This window comes from Micromesistius poutassou, assembly GCF_964030765.1.
Source record: "Micromesistius poutassou genome assembly, contig: SCAFFOLD_2851, whole genome shotgun sequence".
NCBI classification, from domain to species: domain Eukaryota; kingdom Metazoa; phylum Chordata; class Actinopteri; order Gadiformes; family Gadidae; genus Micromesistius; species Micromesistius poutassou.
This window is the reverse complement of record NW_028177084.1, coordinates 1-17,177: the sequence shown is the minus strand read 5'-3', so window position 1 is coordinate 17,177 and position 17,177 is coordinate 1. Positions and strand designations below refer to the sequence as shown.

General features: G+C 53.1%; 1 protein-coding gene across 1 annotated transcript in view; it reads right to left on the bottom strand.

Moving 5' to 3' along the window:
• col11a2 (collagen, type XI, alpha 2) overlaps positions 1 to 17,030 on the bottom strand; it is a gene marked incomplete at both ends in the record, with an annotated part of 47,351 nt that extends 30,321 nt beyond the window's left edge. Inside the window, 18 exons of the mRNA XM_084491247.1 lie at positions 943 to 996; positions 1,362 to 1,415; positions 2,069 to 2,122; positions 2,571 to 2,627; positions 2,970 to 3,056; positions 3,624 to 3,698; positions 3,823 to 3,885; positions 4,729 to 4,770; positions 5,250 to 5,303; positions 6,278 to 6,511; positions 8,443 to 8,562; positions 9,956 to 10,882; positions 13,183 to 13,305; positions 13,940 to 14,102; positions 15,295 to 15,505; positions 15,591 to 15,625; positions 15,813 to 15,858; positions 16,824 to 17,030. Of these exons, the coding sequence (XP_084347373.1) occupies positions 943 to 996; positions 1,362 to 1,415; positions 2,069 to 2,122; positions 2,571 to 2,627; positions 2,970 to 3,056; positions 3,624 to 3,698; positions 3,823 to 3,885; positions 4,729 to 4,770; positions 5,250 to 5,303; positions 6,278 to 6,511; positions 8,443 to 8,562; positions 9,956 to 10,882; positions 13,183 to 13,305; positions 13,940 to 14,102; positions 15,295 to 15,505; positions 15,591 to 15,625; positions 15,813 to 15,858; positions 16,824 to 17,030 (2,606 nt within the window). The remainder of the gene's footprint in view (positions 1 to 942; positions 997 to 1,361; positions 1,416 to 2,068; positions 2,123 to 2,570; positions 2,628 to 2,969; positions 3,057 to 3,623; positions 3,699 to 3,822; positions 3,886 to 4,728; positions 4,771 to 5,249; positions 5,304 to 6,277; positions 6,512 to 8,442; positions 8,563 to 9,955; positions 10,883 to 13,182; positions 13,306 to 13,939; positions 14,103 to 15,294; positions 15,506 to 15,590; positions 15,626 to 15,812; positions 15,859 to 16,823) is intronic.
• Between the last annotated feature and the right edge of the window lie 147 nt (positions 17,031 to 17,177).

Genomic DNA, 17,177 nt, shown 5'->3' with positions numbered 1-17,177 from the left:
AGGAGACACACACTAGAGGAGACACACACTAGGAGACACACACTAGGGACACACACTAGGCACACACACTAGGAGACACACACTAGAGGAGACACACACTAGAGGAGACACACACTAGAGGAGACACACACTAGGAGACACACACTAGAGGAGACACACACTAGGAGACACACACTAGAGGAGACACACACTAGGAGACACACACTAGAGGAGACACACACTAGGGACACACACTAGAGGAGACACACACTAGAGGAGACACACACTAGGGACACACACTAGGGACACACACTAGAGGAGACACACACTAGAGGAGACACACTAGGCACACACACTAGGAGACACACACTAGGGACACACACTAGGGACACACACTAGAGGAGACACACACACACACTAGGGACACACACTAGAGGAGACACACACACACACACACTAGGGACACACACTAGAGGAGACACACACACACACACTAGGGACACACACTAGAGGAGACACACACTAGGGACACACACTAGAGGAGACACACACACACACACTAGGGACACACACTAGAGGAGACACACACACACACTAGGGACACACACTAGAGGAGACACACACACACACACACTAGGGACACACACTAGAGGAGACACACACACACACACTAGGGACACACACTAGAGGAGACACACACTAGGGACACACACTAGAGGAGACACACACACACACACTAGGGACACACACTAGAGGAGACACACACACACACACACTAGGGACACACACTAGAGGAGACACACACACACACACTAGGAGACACACACTAGAGGAGACACACACTAGAGGAGACACAGACTAGGGACACACACACACACACACACACACACACACAGACACACACACACACACACACACACACACACACACACACACACTCACACACACTAGGAGACCCCTTACCTTGGACCCTGACTCTCCAGGCATGCCTCTGGCGCCGTCGGCTCCAGCACGACCCTGAAGGAACAGAGGGTTAGCCTTAGCCGCTACACTGTGGAGCTACGCTATGCTAAGGAAGGAACAGAGGGTTAGCCTTAGCCGCTACACTGTGGAGCTACGCTACGCTAAGGAAGGAACAGAGGGTTAGCCTTAGCCGCTACACTGTGGAGCTACGCTACGCTAAGGAAGGAACAGAGGGTTAGCTTTTAGCGCTATACAGTGGAGCTACGTCTTTATCTGTCGCTAAGCTATCGTAAGAACAGTACCAGGAAGTGACATCACGAGTGCGACAAGCTCGGACAGAACCAGCAGGAAGTGACATCACGAGTGCGACGAGCTCGGACAGAACCAGCAGGAAGTGACATCACGAGTGCGTTACTTACCCTTCGTCCTGATTTGCCGGGAGGTCCCAGCAGCCCCTGAGGACCCCGCGGGCCCTGAAACACAACGACAGGCGTCCGCGGTGAATGCCTGCTGCTCTGCACGCAGTCGGACCCTCTGGGCGCAGCGTCATCAAGGTGGCGGCGTTTTAGGGGCTAACCCCCTCAACGTATTTATATTTTTTTACGTGCATTTTTATTACTTACCTTTATACTTAAATGAGCTGCGTTGGAAATCGTTCCCTATCACCGATGTAGTGCACTATAAAGGGTGATATAGTGCACTATAAAGGGTGATATAGTGCACTATAAAGGGTGCTCGCCATTTTGTAGTGGTGTTCTCATTCTCAGTGGTTAACTTCGTTCACTATATAGCGGACTATAAAATACCCAACATGTGAGTGAACATCCGATGTTCCCTACATGTTACTCCCGTACACCACAATGCAATGCGGGCGCATTTACTGACACAAATGACGTTCAGAAATGTTCGGCGTAGTGTCCGAATTCTCGTTTGTTTGTTCCCTATAAGGTTCACTATATCATAAACACTGCATAGGGAACAGTGAGTGAGGGAATAGGGATAGTTCTATCTGTACACAGTATTTTGATAACACTTTGATGTGTCATGCGTTACAGCTGAGGATGGCCGCATTCCATGGTGACTCCTGCTCCGTGTTCCCTAGCGCCGGTAGGACGGAGGGACCTACCTGGGGTCCGGGGTCTCCTCCCTCGCCCTTGAAACCAGAACTCCCAGGGTTCCCCTGAAGAAGAGAGACAGAGAGACGTTGCTCATTCTTTGTCATTAGACACATACGTAAACATTGTTCAACCAAAGAGAGAATCCATCCAGTATCCATGGCAACAGTACCCTGACAACATACTCTACAGTACCATGACAACAAGCTTCTATTTAACCGTGACAACAGGTCTATATGTTACCGTGACAACAGTTCAATATTACCGTGACCACCACATTACTGTGACAACCGTTCTATGCCACCATGACAACATGTCTACATGTTGTGACAACCGGTCTACGTTACCATGACAACAGATCTACGTTAGTGTGACAACAGGTCTACGTTAGTGTGACAACAGGTTCTATGTAACCGTGACAAAATGTCTGCGTAAGCGTGACAACAGGTTCTATGTAACCATGACACAAGGTCCATAGAGAGGCGAGTGGCGGCTGGCGCGGGGGTGACCCACCATGGGTCCAGGACGGCCGGTGAAGCCCATGGCTCCGGACGGTCCCTTCAGCGCCATCTGGGGGCGACAGGCGGACATGACCATCAGAGAGGCAGACCCTGACAGCACTCAGGGGGTACTACTGAGATTAATGATGACACACGGTCATTCTTTCTACTTCTAAGTCTCTGTGCTTGTGTTCAGTATTCTGGGAAAAAAAAAACAAGTGGCATTTGCTTTGTGTTGAATGCGGAGTCTTGTTTTGTTACTCAGAGTACTGCCTTTTACTTCATTCAGCAGTATATATGATGCTCTGCTTGTGGTTAGATACAAACCTCTCGGTCTAGTTAGCCCCGTATATGTATGATGCTAACACACATGCTAGCTGTTAGCATGCTGGTGGGGGCGGGGTCGACTTACCCTGGCCTGAGACAAGATGGCCGCTGCCTGAGCTTCCTGAGCCGACACAGAGGGTCCCTTATCTCCTCCACTCTGGCCGAAACGGAACTGCAGCAAGATAGACAACCACATGATGAAGAACCTAGGACGTCTTAACAAGATACTAACGAGTTATTAACGAGATACTAATGAGTTATTAACGAGATACTAACGAGTTATTAACGAGATACTAACAAGTCACTAACGAGAGACACTAATGAGTTATTAACGAGATACAAACAAGTTATTAATGAGATACTAACGAGTTATTAACAAGATACTAACGAGTTATTAACGAGATACTAACAAGTCACTAACGAGAGACACTAACAAGTTATTAATAAGATACTAACAAGTTATTAACAAGATACTAACAAGTTACTAACGAGGACCACCACTGAGCTGGGGAATGACCCACTTCCCAATGCAGCCTATTTAGTATGCAGACCATGACTTAAAGATGACATCACCAATATCAACATGACATCACAACGACCAACATGACATCACGATGCTCAACAGGACACCACAATGACATCGTTAACAGCTGTTAGATTGGACAAGACAATATGAGACCAAGGAAAGACCCGATCCACCAGGACTAAGAGGGTCAGCGGTGGAAGGAAGGAGACTCACGGGCAGCATGACGGAGGTACCAGGAGGTCCAGGGAGCCCATCAGCTCCAGGGAGACCCGCCTTCCCAGACAGACCCTGTGAGACGGACGGACGGACGGACGGGAGGTAGGGTTAAAGACGAGCTGCTCTGCCAGCTCCTGTCTCCAGAAGCTCAGAGGAGGGCAGCCAGATGTGGACCGGGGCGGAGGACATCACTCACCCTCTCACCGGGATCGCCGACGGAGCCGGGTGGCCCGGAGGATCCGGACGGACCAGGAAGACCCTGGAACAACGGGAGGGTGGGGTTCATGTTCACTCTGCACTGCGACCTCTGGGAGCCCTGGTGCTCTACATCTAGTAGGAACCTTCTAGAGGTAGTGCCAGGTTGTATAGCAGGTATCTTTGGTAGTACTACTATTCTAGAGGGAGAAGTAGCCTTCTGAAAGGTATCACCAGGTAGGACAGGGTTCTTTGGTAGTAGTAGTAATTTAGAGCTTCTAGAAGGTATTATCAGGTAGTATAGCGGGTATCTTTGGTAGTACTAGTACTAGTAGTATAGCGGGTATCTTTGGTAGTACTAGTAGAATAGGAGATATCTTTGGCAGTACTAGCAGTATAGGAGGTATCTTTGGTAGTACTAGTAGGATAGGAGGTATCTTTGGTAGTACTAGAAGTATAGGAGGTATCTTTGGTAGTACTAGTAGGATAGGAGGTATCTTTGGTAGTACTAGTAGAATAGGAGATATCTTTGGTAGTACTAGTAGGATAGGAGGTATCTTTGGTAGTACTAGTAGGATAGGAGGTATCTTTGGTAGTACTAGTAGGGTAGGAGGTATATTTGGTAGTACTAGTAGTAGTAGGAGGTATCTTTGGTAGTACTAGTAGAATAGGAGGTATCTTTGGTAGTACTAGTAGGGTAGGAGGTATCTTTGGTAGTACTAGTAGGGTAGGAGGTATCTTTGGTAGTACTAGTAGGATAGGAGGTATCTTTGGTAGTACTAGTAGGGTAGGAGGTATCTTTGGTAGTACTAGTAGGGTAGGAGGTATATTTGGTAGTACTAGTAGTAGTAGGAGGTATCTTTGGTAGTACTAGTAGTAGTAGGAGGTATCTTGGGGTAGAACTTACAGCAGGACCCTCTGATCCGGGCGGTCCCTCGATCAGCATACCCTGCAGGAGGAGAACCGAGAAACAAGCTTCAACTTCAGATCTGCTGACACGCAGAACCTCTAGTGACCTTCATACGCCTATAGCCACAGTGACCTCTAGTGACCTTCATACGCCTATAGCCACAGTGACCTCTAGTGACCTTCATACGCCTATAGCCACATTGACCTCTAGTGACCTTCATACGCCTATAGCCACAGTGACCTCTAGTGACCTTCATACGCCTATAGCCACAGTGACCTCTAGTGACCTTCATACGCCTATAGCCACAGTGACCTCTAGTGACCTTCAGTACGCCTATCGTCAAAGTCAGGACGATGTGAGAAGTCTAAGAGGAAGTGGTCAGCAGTCTAACAGGAAGTGGTCAGCAGTCTAACAGGAAGTGGTCAGCAGGCTAACAGGAATAGGTCGGCAGGCTAACAGGAAGTGGTCGGCAGGCTAACAGGAAGTGGTCAGCAGGCTAACCGGAAGTGGTCACTCACAGGCTCTAGAACGGCAGGTTCTCCTTTTTCTCCTTTCTGGGATCGAACAGCAGCCTGAGGAAAACAGATATGTAGCCAACAACACATCACAGTCAGTATAAAGTACACACAGTACACAATGTACACACACACACACATATTGCCCACAGTTGTTATTATACAAGGTAATGTGTGTGTAGTACACAACACGGCCACACAGTACAGTATAGAGTACACAGGACAGGGTTCACAGAAGACAAAGTACTGTCGATTAACAGAACGCACACATAAGACACGTGTGATGACACACACACTTACACATTGAGGCATATTCCCATCCTGGAATTTACTTGACGATAAGATATAGTCACATTCAAATAAAACAAGCACGTACCAAATCACATTTACTGTAGAAAAGTAGACCATGGATTCAGTAAAATATTCAGTATTCTGTTCTATTCAACATTTGATACCCAACTGAAAACCTGATAGGCCTGGGGTCACATGACTCGGTCCAGCAACCAATGACGTCTGTCTTAAGCCTATTACCTCACCGCGGTCTCCTAGCAACGTTCCATTCAGCCATACACAGAGAAACGGCGTTTCGGTGCAAACAAGGCCCCTTGTTGTGCCTTGAAACGCCTTCCTACGGCATGTAGCATTTGATGCTAGCGCTGAGTGCTAAGCTAAGGCTAGCTTACCACTCAGCGCAGGCTACATCCCGTTTCAACCAATGGCTGCCATTGTACCGCAGGTTCCTCCAAATCACACCGTTCCTCTGGGGTTGATTGATTGATTGATTGATTGATTAATTGATTAATTGATTAATGGTTAATTGATGTATTGATTGATTGAATGAGTAGTGACTAGGGTCACCAAAGGACCAGGCGTTCCGGGTGAACCCGGACACACCGCGGATCAACCAACCAACCAGCGGACGGTGACAGAGCGAAGGAACCTGTGGGCACCAAGTGGGCGGAGCCTCGGGCCCCGGGGGGCGGGCCGTGTTGAAGCGGCGGGGGTTCGGATGTACGGCCGCCCGGACTTACGCCTCCCTGGTCCACGGCGGCGGACAGGGCGGGGCCCATGTGGCCCAGGTGGGCGGCGCCGGCGCGGCTCTCGGGCAGGGCCTCGCCGTAGTCCCTGTAGGAGTAGTCGTACTCCCTGGGGCCCGCCTCCCCCGTCACATACTCCTCTGTGAACAGCTCCTGCTCCTCCTGCACCTCCTCTCCGCCCGCCTTGGTGGCGTGGAGCTCCTCCTCCCCGACCACGCTCTGCTCCACCTTGGTGGGGGCGGGGTTAGGGGGGGGCGGCCGAGGTTAAGGGGGAGGGTGGAGGGAGGGAGGGGGGGAGTGGGGGGGGGAGGAGAGGTTAGGGGGAGGGTGGAGGGAGGGAGGGGGGGAGTGGGGGGGGGAGGAGAGGTTAGGGAGAGGGTGGAGGGAGGGAGGGGGGGAGTGGGGGGGGGGGGAGAGGTTGGGAACGATGGAGGAGATGAGGTGGGGCGAGGGTGAGGAATGAGGGTGGTGATGAGTGGGAATGAAGGGATGAGTAGGGGTGAGGTCGGGGATGAAGGGGTGAGTGGAGATTAGGGGATGAGGGGATGAGAGGATGAGAGGATGAGGAGGATGAGAGGATGAGAGGATGAGAGGATGAGTCGGATGAGGGGATGAGAGGATGAGAGGATGAGGAGGATGAGAGGATGAGGAGGATGAGGGGATGAGAGGGATGTGGGTGTTGATGAGGGGGTGAGTGGGGATGAGGGGATGAGGGTGAGAATGAGGGGATGAGGGGGGAAGGGGGAGGGGGGGATGAAGAATGGGACGGGGGGGGGGGGGGGTGAAGGAGGGATGGAAACGAAAAACCAAGCATGAAAGGGGCGGTAGTGACGAGGAGAGGGAACTTACCTTCTCTTCATTGAGACAGTCGACCAAAGCCTCCGTGTGTCTACTCTAACGTCACCTCGGTCCCACTAGTCACGGTCACTAAAGACGAGACGTGTCTGACATAGCTTCCATCAAAGCTTGAGCGACCACACCGCCGTGTGAGTTCCTAACTCCGCTGCAGCTCAGTTTGAAACCCTCCACAGGGCAGGTGAAGGACTCCAAGCTGAGCCCAAACGTTTGAATGCCATTCAAGAGGAAACGGCCGCACACAGCGCTGTCTGGAGCCACTTAGCTTTGTGAACGAGGTCGATGTGAAGCTACTATGTTAGCTTCCACTTACTTACCCTGAACAGTAAACAATAAACAGGCCTGGCTGAGATCATCGTCACCGCCCCGCGTACCCGACTGGGACCCTAAAGCTCAACGTTCTCCCGGCTGTCAAGAGGAAGTCCGCCCCCCAGAGCTACTTGTAGATTGTACACGGTTTGTTGTTAAAGAATCATGTAGGATATTCGCTCACTGGTATCACAGAGTTTGTATACATCACACCTCTGCAGCGTCGCTTCTCAAAAGACCCGGGTTCCTGAACTCAGGTCTTTGTTGTTAGGCAGAACGGGAGGCTGGTCAGACGACGTGATGATAGAAACTGGAGGAATACCCTACATGGTTCTGGAGGACGGGGGGGGGGCCAGGTCTGGGACCCAGCGAGAACCCGGGTATGAAGTGTTAGGAGAGGTGTTGGGACGGTGGGGGTGTTATGTTATGTTATGTTATGAACGTTATGTTATGAATGTTATGTTACGTTATGTTATGAACGTTATGTTATGAACGTTATGTTATGAACGTTATGTTATGTGGTTGAAGGACAGAAAAGAGGCTCACCTCCACGCCTTAAAGGTTCCTCAAAGGTTCCTTAAAGGTTCCTCAAAGGCAGAACCGTGCGGATGTCTCGGATACATTCGTTTTTTAAAATAATTTCATTCCAACGAGATGGAGGTCTGGAATGCCAATTGGACAAACTGAACGGATAAACTAATTGAGAAAAGACATTTAAATAAACTAAACAGAACTACATCTGTATGTTAAAAAAGTTTAGCTAAACAAAGAAAGTGTCTAAAGGCAAAACTAAGATAACTAAAATAATAATAAAAACTATAATAATCTAAAGAAATCTAAACCAAAAGCCAAAGTAAGAGTTCCGCGGGTTGGGCTGTTTTCTGATTGGCTGTTTTCTGATTGGCTGTTTTCTGATTGGATGTGAAGCCCTGAGTTCGGGGGGCCGCCTCCGCGGAGCGGGTGTTCGTTGCAGTGCATTCTGGGTCCCTCTTTACCTGGGCGGCGCTCACTTCTTCTCCGGTCAGCTCGCCCTCCGGCTGCACCGCGACCTCCTCATACAAATACTCCGTCTCACTGGGGGCGGGGCCAGCGTCGGAATACTCAGTACCAACATCCTGATTGGTCAAGGTGGTCGGGAAGTGGTGGGGGGGAGGAGGGAGGAGGTAAGCAGATTTGATCGGAAGAAAGTGGTGAGTTCAAAAGGTGATGTGGGCGGTTAAAAGAGAGGGTGAAACACATCACTAAAATAGTGGGTTCCCAGTGTTGGCTTTTTAACTGGCAACGCACATTTTCAAGGTTTTACTGAGGAAATTTCAGCAACGCCGCGACGTCTCGATGCCTATAAATCGGGCCGTCTGCCGGATTTAGGGAGACATCGAGACCACTTTGGTGAAATTTCTTCAGTTGTATCGTTGACCACCTCTCCGGCCTCGCAGCGGCCTACAACGCCCGCCGTAGATACAGAGCGGGCCGCCGCCGCCGCCGCCCGCCCGCCGCCGGCCCCCGGAGCCTAGCCATCCCCCGTGACATCATCACAGCCTCACCGTGACCTCGTGACATCATAACCTCATCATGACATCACAACCTCATCGTGGGCTGATGACATCACGACATCGCAGCGCCCCACCGGGACCCGATGGGCTCATCGCGACCCGATGACCCCATGGCGACCCGACGGACGGGCTGATGTTTGGGATGTTTAGCCCCACCAGAGACCGGGAGGTCCAGCGGCAGCCCCGATCGGCAGCCTCACAGAACATGGAGTTCAATCCGCTTAGGAGGAGGCTCTCGTACGGAGAGCCTTGTTTTGGCAGCGCTGACGGTAACAGCACTTCTGAACCTCCGATTGAACTGCGACCCTCAGCTTACTTAAGGTCTGACCAGTGGCTTCTGTGAGGCTGCGTCATTCATATTGGATGCAGAATATGATATATAGATAGGACACATCTATATATGAACGAGACAGATGAGAGAACACAGATACTCAGGAGAGAAGAGACAGAGTGAGAGGTGATGGAGAGACCCGTGTGGTGTGTGTGTGTGTAGAGTATGCTGGTCTTGGGTGACTTGAGAACAGCGATCCACGGCGACCTTCAGAGACTTGATCGCTCCAGGTCTGGCCCTCTGGTCTAGAGGTTTGACTGGGATTTGTGGGAATTATGGGACGGACTGAAGTCAGCCTTCCCTCATGATGACTGTATTGGACAGGTGCTCGGGACAGATGCCCACCTGCTAACGCTACCTTACAGCCCCGGACGGTCCACCATTGAGGGGCCTGTACCCGGCCGCTTTGCTTGGCTGATTTCTAATCAATGTTACTCAGGTTCCTCTGAAACATTGAAGCATTTTCCTCTCATCCCGATTGGTGAGAACGTAAAGGGAATGCCTTTGGAGAGGAGGAGGATGCGTGTCTGGACTTTGGTCCTGATGCTGGGGGCCTCTCCTGGAGGGGCCTGCGTAACCTAGGAGACAGAGGCAACACACCGGCCCTGGGCCATCCTGTTGTACCTGTTGGTAACCGCTGGTGGGCCGCTTCACGGGGAGCCCGGTGCCGCTCAGCGCCGTCTTCCCGAAGGGCGGGAAGGGCTTGTGGAGGGACTTGACGTTGTCCAGGTCGACGGTGGGCTTGGAGCGGGCGCCGTTGGTGGTGCTGGTGGTCTGCAGCAGCACGGGCAGCAAGGTGGCGGTCCTCTTGGTGGCGCTGCTCTGCAGGAAGCTCTTCATGGTGGTCTTGACCACGGGGACCTTGGTGACGATGGTGGTCACCTTGGTGACGTGGCTGGTCTTGGTGGCCGCCGCCGCCGCCGCCGCCTTGGTGGCCTTGGGGGTCTGGGCTTTGGGGGCGTTGGTCGGTTTGGGAGTCGGGGCTTTGGTCGCGGCGGACTTGGTCGCGCTGACCACAGTCTTCTGGACCTTGGTGACCTTGGTCTTCGTGGAGGTCTCGGTTTTGGCAGGTTTCGCTGCGCCGTTAGCCTTCTTTTCGGCGGCGGCGGCGGCGGCCTTGGCCTTCACCACGGCGGCTTTACCGTTAGCCTTGGCTAGCCCGTTGACCTTCTTCTCCACCACGGCCTTCACCACCTTCTTCTCCACCGTCACCTTGCCGTTCCCGTTGGACACCTTGGTGCTGCCGGTGGCTTTGGTGACGGCTGCCTTTCCGTTGGCGTTGGCCTTGGCCTTCCCGTCGGCCTTCACCTTCTTCTCGGCGGAGGACTTCTTGGCCGCGGCCGCCGTGGGTCTGATCTTTGCGAGGAGGACCTCCACGGCGGTGGGCTTGGCTTTGGACGGCTTGGCCGCGGCGGGCTTCGCAGCCTTGGTCGGCATTGGCGGCTTGACCACCACCTTAGCGGAGTTGGCTTTGGCCGCTTTGGCCGCAGCAGGCTTGGCTTTGACCGGGGCGGGCTTAGTGGGGACCTGCTTCCCATTGGCTGCCTTCTTCTGTTCTCCGTGTTAATTAGTTTGTGGTGATGGTGTGATAATGTGGGTTGAAAGAGAGAGGGAGAGACAGAGAAGGAGAGGGAGTGGAGGGTGAGTGAAGGAAGACAGAGGAAGAGGGAGGTGAATGGGGTTGGGAGGGGAGGAAGAGCACAAACAAGGGATGGACAGAAGGAGAGAGAGAGAGATTGGATGTTTTGAGATACAGTGACATGAAGATGGCTGAGGATTGGCTGAGACTGGTCAGGCATTACTGGACAGCAGGTCAGGGGTCAGCCCGACCTTAACTGAGATAGACCAATCGTAGAGCTAACCCAAATCGGATCGGGGGGCCAAATGGACCAATGGATGACCTGCAACTCAACTGAGTGACCTGCAGGTTTTTGGAGATCGTTTTAGAGCTGGTTCCTCCAGTAATGCCATTCTCCATTTAATAACGACAAAGCTTTTCTGCTGATTAGAAGGCAATGACACACATACACACACACACACACACACACACACACACACACATATATATACATACACATGATCACACTCTTGTAACAACACAAACACTGGCACACAATACAGAGCTTAAGTAGGTGTTTTTTTCGTAGTGTTTGTGCACACACAGAAACACACACATGGACACGCAGACACGCAGACGAGACTGAAGCGTCGACACGCGCACATGCACGCTGCTGTTAGCATGCCAATTTGAGTTAGCATTCAAGTTAGCATGAGTTAGCATGCAGCTCTACACCGTGCAGCGCACCACGAGAGAGGGGGGAAGGCTTCGCGGCGCGGCTATTGAACGTAGGTGTTCTATGTGAAGGCTAGCATAGAATACACACCACAGACAAGCTACCTCCCCGAGGGAGCAGAGGTATAGATGTATAGATGAATAGATGTGTAGATGAATAGATGTGTAGGCGTATAGATGAATACACTGTAGATGTATAGGTGTTAGGACCTCAAAGAAGAGAAAAACAAACCTGGGATGCAGAAACAAGAGCCCAGCTCACTAGTGGCCAGGCTGACGAGTAGATAACAGAGTGGGTAACAGAGTAGATAACAGAGTGGGTAACAGAGTAGACGACATACTGTCCATGCGTGGGGACATCCAGCGACTCAAAACCAAGGACCCCCCATGCAGCTACCAAGACCCAAGACGTCAGGTCAGTTCCACATTCTGGCGGGCGGTTTGTTTCGGTGTGCCGGGGATGCTCGGAGGGGTGGAGTTAGCGCCGCGGAGCCCCCGGTGGGGGGGGTGGGGGGGGGGGGGGGGGGTAGCCGTGGAGCCACGAGGCGATGACGAGACGCCCCTGTGCGCGCTGGTCATCCGTCTCAGAGATCCAGCGACTCCGCCCCCCCGGGCGGTTCTGCCGGCCGTTAACCCCGCCCCCCTCCAGGGCATCCCCGCATCGCAAAACAAACGACTGAAAAGAACTGCCGGCCAACGCCGCCTGGACCGAGGAGAGCCCTTCCGACCCGTGTCGGGGGGGGGGGGGGTGGCTTAGAGGAGATCGGACACGCCCATGACAAGGTGAGGTCACAAAGACCCGCCCATTCGATCATGATTTTAAAGCGCCCCTATTCCACCACCAGGCGTGCGGTCGACCCGCTGCCACGAAACGCTTCAAAATGTATCCTTCTGTGACGTCACAAGGGGGGGGCGTGGCCGACCGTACAGTAGACCGACCGACCGACCGGTGGACACGCCCACTCATGGACGTCGACAGGGGATAGATTTACATCTGGTGGGCCAATAGGAGGACTTTAACAGTCTGGTGACAAGTTCTAGAGTACAGCCACACTTGTCTTTGCGATTCCCTTTAAGGTGGTGTGTGTGTGTGTGTGTGTGTGTGTGTGTGTGTGTGTGTGTGTGTCTGTGTGTGTGTGTGTGTGTGTCTCAACTCTACCACACTCCAGTGCCCCCATACTTAACCGCACACACGCACGCGCACATGCACGACAGTACACACAAAGTGTGTGCGAGTGTGTGCATATGTGTGTGTGTGTGTGTTTATATGTGTATGCATGTGTGTATGCTGGTGCGTGTGTGTGGGGGTTTATATGTCTATGAGTGTTTGTGTGCGTGTGTGTGTGTGTCTTTATATGTATATGTGTGCGCGCGTGTGTGTGTGTGTGTGTGTGTGTGTGTGGTCGGTGTGTGTGTGTGGTCGGTGTGTGTGTGTGTGGTCGGTGTGTGTGTGTGTGTGTGTGTGTGGGGGGTGTGTGTCTTCATATGTATATGTGTGTGTGTGTGTGTGTGTGGTCGGTGTGTGTGTGTGTGTGTGTGTGCGTGGCGGGGGACTCACGTATGTGTTGGGGTCCTGGCTCTGGGTCTTGGGCAGCGGGGAGTCACAGTCCGGGCTGTAGTGCTCGCAGAAGTCGTAGGCGGCCTGGGCGTTGGACGCAATCAGCAGCTGCTGGATGTCCCCCTGTTCACACACAACCAGGACCACAAACCAGATCAACACCAGGATCAGGACCAGGATCAGGACCAGGATCACAAACCAGATCAACACCAGGACCACAAACCAGATCAACACCAGGACCACAAACCAGATCAACACCAGGATCAGGACCAGATCAACACCAGGATCAGGACCAGGATCAACACCAGGATCAGGACCAGGATCAACACCAGGACCACAAACCAGATCAACACCAGGACCACAAACAGGATCAGGACCAGGACCACAAACAGGATCAGGACCAGGACCACAAACAGGATCAGGACCAGGACCACAAACAGGATCAACACCAGGATCAAGACCAGGATCAGGATCAGGACCAGGATCACAAACCCAATTAATACCAGGATCAGGACCAGGATCCACACCAGGATCAGGACCAGGATCAGGACCAGGATCACAAACCCGATGAACACCAGCATCAAGACCAGGATCACAAACCAGATCAAGACCAGGATCACAAACCAGATCAAGACCAGGATCACAAACCAGATCAAGACCAGGATCACAAACCAGATCAAGACCAGGATCACAAACCAGATCAAGACCAGGATCAGGACCAGGAGGTGTACGCGGGGGGTCTGGGGGCGGGGCTGACCTGGAACACCTCCTCGTCCAGGAGCCGGGCCCCGAACACGGTGATGCCGTTGGTGTCGATCTCGGCGTGGTTCCCGCGCGCCAGCGGCCGCGTCATCTTCTTCTTGCAGTCCAGCAGCAGCGTCACGTTCTTCTTGGAGACGGAGATGGCCACGCGGTGCCACCTAGAGGCCGCGGCCGGGAGGACGCACCGTCAACAAGAGCACCGCCACCACCGCCGCCGCCGCCGCCGCCGCCGCCACGTAGTGTACGCACTTATTGTGTGTTTGTGCGTCCTGGCACTTAATGTACGCACTTATTGTGTGTTTGTGTGTCCTGGCACTTAATGTACGCACTTATTGTGTGTTTGTGTGTCCTGGCACTTAATGTATGCACTTATTGTGTGTTTGTGTGTCCTGGCACTTAATGTACGCACTTATTGTGTGTTTGTGTGTCCTGGCACTTAATGTACGCACTTATTGTGTGTTGTGCGTCCTGGCACTTAATGTACGCACTTATTGTGTGTTTGTGTGTCCTGGCACTTAATGTACGCACTTATTGTGTGTTTTTACGTCCTGGTACTTAAGAACAGTACTTAGCATCATGTAGCATCTTACCCTGGCTTGTTGTAGCTTAGTTGTATACGGGGGAATGGGTTAACCTAGTGATGGTTAGTGTATACGGGGGAATGGGTTAACCTAGTGATGGTTAGTGTGTACGGGGAATGGGTTAACCTAGTGATGGTTAGTGTATACGGGGAACGGGTTAACCTAGTGATGGTTAGTGTATACGGGGACTGGGTTAACCTAGTGATGGTTAGTGTATACGGGGAATGGGTTAACCTAGTGATGGTTAGTGTATACGGGGAATGGGTTAACCTAGTGATGGTTAGTGTATACGGGGAACGGGTTAACCTAGTGATGGTTAGTGTATACGGGGAACGGGTTAACCTAGTGATGGTTAGTGTGTACGGGGAATGGGTTAACCTAGTGATGGTTAGTGTATACGGGGGAACGGGTTAACCTAGTGATGGTTAGTGTATACGGGGGAACGGGTTAACCTAGTGATGGTTAGTGTATACGGGGAACGGGTTAACCTAGTGATGGTTAGTGTATACGGGGAACGGGTTAACCTAGTGATGGTTAGTGTGTACGGGGAATGGGTTAACCTAGTGATGGTTAGTGTATACGGGGGAACGGGTTAACCTAGTACGTATCAAATAATAGCTCACTCAGCACACACACACACACACCCACACACACAACACACACACACCCACACACACACACCCACTTGCCCACACACACACACAACACACACACTCTTGGGGCGGAGGAGGAGGAGGAGGAGGGGGGGGGGGGGGGGGGGGGTACTGACTTCCCGTCGGCCAGGTTGACCCCCTTGAACAGCGGGTAGTCCTCGGGCGCCGGCCGGCCGCTCTGGTCCTCGTACAGGAAGACGGGCGAGCGGCCCAGCTCCACGCCCAGCTGCTGCACGCCCTGCTCGCTGTACACCGACAGCAGGAAGGCCTGCAGCCCCGCCTGGGCCTTCACCAGCGCCATGATGGAGAAGTTCTCCGGGAAGCGACCTGCCAGAGGTCAGAGGTCAGAGGTCAGAGGTCAGAGGTCAGAGGTTAAGGGTTAAGGACTGGACAGGAGTCACTGGGCCTTCACCAGCGCCATGATGGAGAAGTTCTCCGGGAAGCGACCTGCCAGAGGTCAGAGGTCAGAGGTCAGAGGTCAGAGGTCAGAGGTTAAGGGTTAAGGACTGGACAGGAGTCACTGGGCCTTCACCAGCGCCATGATGGAGAAGTTCTCCGGGAAGCGACCTGCCAGAGGTCAGAGGTCAGAGGTCAGAGGTCAGAGGTTAAGGGTTAAGGACTGGACAGGAGTCACTGGGCCTTCACCAGCGCCATGATGGAGAAGTTCTCCGGGAAGCGACCTGCCAGAGGTCAGAGGTCAGAGGTCAGAGGTCAGAGGTTAAAGGTTAAAGGTTAAGAACTGGACAGGAGTCACTGGGCCTTCACCAGCGCCATGATGGAGAAGTTCTCCGGGAAGCAACCTGCCAGAGGTCAGAGGTCAGAGGTCAGAGGTTAAGGGTTAAGGGTTAAGGACTGGACAGGAGCACACCCCCCCCCCCCCTACAGGCCGCACCGTGGACCGGGTGGAGGGGGATTAGTGGAGTGGAGTGTGGGGGTGGGGGTATTGTTGTGGCGGGGGTGTTTGACCCCCAGTAGAAAGGTACCGGGTTTGATTCCCACGTCCTAGAGCAGACAGTTTGACCCCCGGTGGTTTGATTCCCGAGGTCGTCCTAGAGCAGGAGGCCCTACTGCTGCATGTCTCTGCAGAGTCTGCGTCCGCTCGGTGACTCCGTAGCGCTGGTGGAGACCCTGTACCCCCGCCGCGCTGAACCCGCTCTGACAGCCCGTTGGCGTCCGCTCAGAGAGACACCAGGCGGGCCCTCGCCGGTCACGTCTCCGGACACCCGAGTTTGAGTCGATGGTCCCGGAGTCAGAGAAGATAACAAACTAACTGGAGTTTGGCCTTTGGAATAACCTGATTAAAACCAGGTCTGGTTGGGTTAAGGTTAAAGATAAAGGTGAGATGAGAGGGATAGAGAGGAGAGGAGGAAATATAAATATATTCAAGGAGAGGAGGAAGAGACACAGAGGAGGAGGAGAGGAGAAAGAGGAGAGGAGAAAGAGCAGAGAGGAGGAGGAGAGGAGAAAGAGGAGAGGAGAAAGAGCAGAGAGGAGGAGAGGAGGAAGAGAAGAGAAGGAAGACAGGAGAAATAGCAGAGAATGAGGAGGGAGGGTGAGAGAGGAGGAGAGGAGAGGGCTGGCGCGGGGGGGGGCAGCGTCAGCCAGAGTGATGAAGACAATGATGATGAAGGCCATAATTACAGACTCGGGGGTAACTTGTTGCTCCTCAGGATTTCTCCGGGGAGATAAGTGCTAGCCCCCGGCGGCGCGGGGCCCCGGGGTGGGGCGGCGCGGGGCCCCGGGGTGGGGCGGCGCGGGGCCCCGGGGTGCCAGCCGCCCGCCGTGTTTGTTTTGGTTCTCAGACTACGCTCCAGCGCGCTCCGACCTATAATTACACCCCCGACCTCCAGCCCTGACGGGGTGGAGGAGAGAGCAGCACCACAGAGCAGCACCACAGAGCAGCACCACCACCAACCACCACCAACCACCAACCACCAACCACCAACCACCACCACCACCACCACCACCAACCACCAACCACCAACCACCAACCACCACC